Consider the following 3003-nt stretch of genomic DNA (forward strand, 5'->3'; position numbering starts at 1 on the left):
TCAAATGTCTTTACACGTGCCAGGAAGGCGACACTGGGCATAGGTGCCATCACAATTTCGCTTTTGCTTGCCCCAACAGGTCTTCACAAGCCGAGTTTTGTGTCCAATGAAGGAGACGGTGTTGGCATGGGTGCCAGTCGTCGAATATATATATATATATATATGTAATAAGATGAAAAAATAGAGAGGTAATTAATAAATTATCATTTATTAAAAAATTGACAAACATTCCTTACAGCTGTTTCAATTGCAGACCTTCAGAAAATTAAATTAAATTAAAAATTATTTGCAAGTTAATGGTTTGCAACTGTTTACTAAACATGCAGGAATTGAACACCTATTTTGTATATCTTAAACTACCTCTGAAGAGATTCGACTTTCAAATAATTTTTAATTTAATTAATTAATTTTCTGAAGATCTGGAATTGAAACAGCTGTAAGGGATGTTTGTCAATTTTTTTAATTAATAAATAATAGTTTGATAATTACCTCTCTATCCTCTCATCTTATTATAAATAAACATATATAAATCACGGTTTATATAGTTACCTTGCAGTTGAGTATTAACTGTATTGTTCAATATTCTTTTGTATAGGTAACCAACCAGTACTTTCCTAGGATTTTGCTATCCCTGAATGATGTTTGTAACCTCTATTTGTGCTTATATATATCATCATCAGCCCAGCCTATTTGTATTCTAGCAGCTATGTTCTGGGAGCATCTGGCTCCACTGCTGACTTGGTCACCCAGATAACGAAACCGATCAACTACTTCTAAGTATCTCACCTGGCATTTGATGGAGTCTATTTTCTGTACATTTCTAGTATTTATTGTGCCTGTACATCTTCTACACACAAAGACTATTTTCCCCGTTAATCTTCCTCTGATATAGCTTCACTTCTTATGAGTCCATAACTTGCACTGGGTACACCTAATGTAGTTTCTGCCTGTGTTTTTTACATATCAAGCAGGGACATCTCCTTGAAGGGATTTATGATTTGTCTGCTTTCCTACTTACTAAGACTTTGATTTTTGCTAAATTAACTTTAAAGTCCTTTGATTCCAGACCTTACTTCCACACCTGAAATTTTTTGTCCAGTTCTGGTAGTGATTCAGTTACAAGAATAAAGTCATCAGCATAGAGGAGCTCCCAGGAGAAACCTGTCTTAAATTCTTCTGTTATTGCCTGGAGGACTATGATTAAAAAGAGGGAGCTGAGGACTAATCCTTGGCGATCACCTACTTGTACACTGAATTCATTACTATACTTGTTGCCAACCTTCACCTTACTGACAGCATCCCTGTACATGGCTTGTACAGATCTCACCAAACACTCATCTATCCCTAGTTTCCACAATGACTACCAAATAAGGGAGCAGGGGACTCTGTTGAAGGCTTTCTCCATATCAATAGAAACCAAGTACAGAGGACTAAATACCTCTCCTACAGCTGCCTTACCAGGGATACAGCATCACTTGTGTTTCTCCTTAGCACAAAACCAAACTGCATCTCTTCTATACTAAATCTCTTCGTAATTAGTTGGGCTGTGACCTTCATCATAACTTTCATCATCTGATCCAACAGTTTGTTCAATACCTTTACCTATAATATTACAAACACATACACACGCATACACACACATTATGTGTGTGTGAGTGTGTGAATGAAATAAAATATTCATCATTCTGGCAGACACTCAACAAAGGTATTTATACAATGTAAGACTGAATAAATACTCTTATAACACAAGAGACATGACTATAAAGTGGGTGTAGGAATATAAGACAAAAACAATTACCAGCAAATGCAATTATATTAATGATTTCTCCAGGCTTGACATTGTAGTTAACAATTAGAAGCTGTTCATTGGTCAGACGAAGTTTATTCTTGCTGTCACTGAAATACACAAGAAAATATTTTATTTTACAAGTTTAAATAAGACCACAAAATCCAGATGGACCTCTACATTTAGTCACTTGCAGAATCTGTTGTAAAATCTCAGATATATCACATTCAAAGCAATAAAATATGAAGCATAAATGTCTCCCACGTTCTGATGGCTGTTACAGCACAAGTTTTATTTTAGTTTGGCTATCCTTCTAGATGCTTCAATAATTTCACACAAGCATGCCATCCATCACAGTTCACTCATGCATGTTCTTAATTCATCAACATTTGCCATTTCACTGTCCTGAAGCAAGTTGTCCACATAAGTTAGATATTTTCTTCCCCTGTTAATTCTTCCTTCAACTCATTGTCATAAGAGCAGTTGACAAAGGTTCTTCTGGGTGTAACGACAAGCAATTCTCATTCTTTTCTCCTGAATCTTGTCAGTCACTTTGAGTAGATTTTGATAAAGCTGCTTGTTGATTAAATGAATTCTCCATATAAAATTCAGTCATTCTTAACATTCTTGTGTAACAGCTTATCCTATAGATCTTTTTTGCTGAACCATGAAGTTATGGGGACATATACATCATCACACACGATGGGCTTCTTTCAATTTCCTTTTACCAAATCCACTCAGAAGGCTTTGGTTGGCCTGAAGCTATAATAAAAGACACTTGCCCGAGGTGTGTCCACTTTCTTCAAACAATAGTCCACAACAAAGATCAGTAAAATCTTCAGATAATGAAGAAGTTTGTAACACCAGCAGAGATGCTAGTGAGAAATAAACTATATAAACGTATACTCTGACTGACAGCATGAAATAGCTAAATTCATTGCCAAGTTACATTTCCATTACAGTTTAATGTTTAGCCATATGTTTTGCAAAGAGCATATATTTAGGGGTGCTTAATGACACAAATCTACATTATATTTCTATTTATTTCACATTTTCAGCATCATTAACTCTGATATGTTACTTAAAATGCAAGATATTTATCATAGGTTATAAAACTGAATGCATATATAAGACACATGTGAGAAGATGGATGAAAAAAGAACGATGAGAGAGAGAGAGAGAGAGAGAGAGAGAGAGAGAGAGAGAGAGAGAGAGAG

General features: G+C 35.3%; 1 protein-coding gene across 1 annotated transcript in view; it reads right to left on the reverse strand.

The window, feature by feature from the left end:
- Nucleotides 1-3003, reverse strand: part of LOC106877206 (F-box DNA helicase 1) — a 51677-nt gene that overhangs the window by 29253 nt on the left and 19421 nt on the right. Inside the window, exon 6 of the mRNA XM_014926055.2 lies at nt 1799-1896. Coding sequence (XP_014781541.1) covers nt 1799-1896 — 98 coding nt within the window. The remainder of the gene's footprint in view (nt 1-1798; nt 1897-3003) is intronic.

This window comes from Octopus bimaculoides, chromosome 6 (genome assembly GCF_001194135.2).
Source record: "Octopus bimaculoides isolate UCB-OBI-ISO-001 chromosome 6, ASM119413v2, whole genome shotgun sequence".
NCBI classification, from domain to species: Eukaryota; Metazoa; Mollusca; class Cephalopoda; order Octopoda; family Octopodidae; genus Octopus; species Octopus bimaculoides.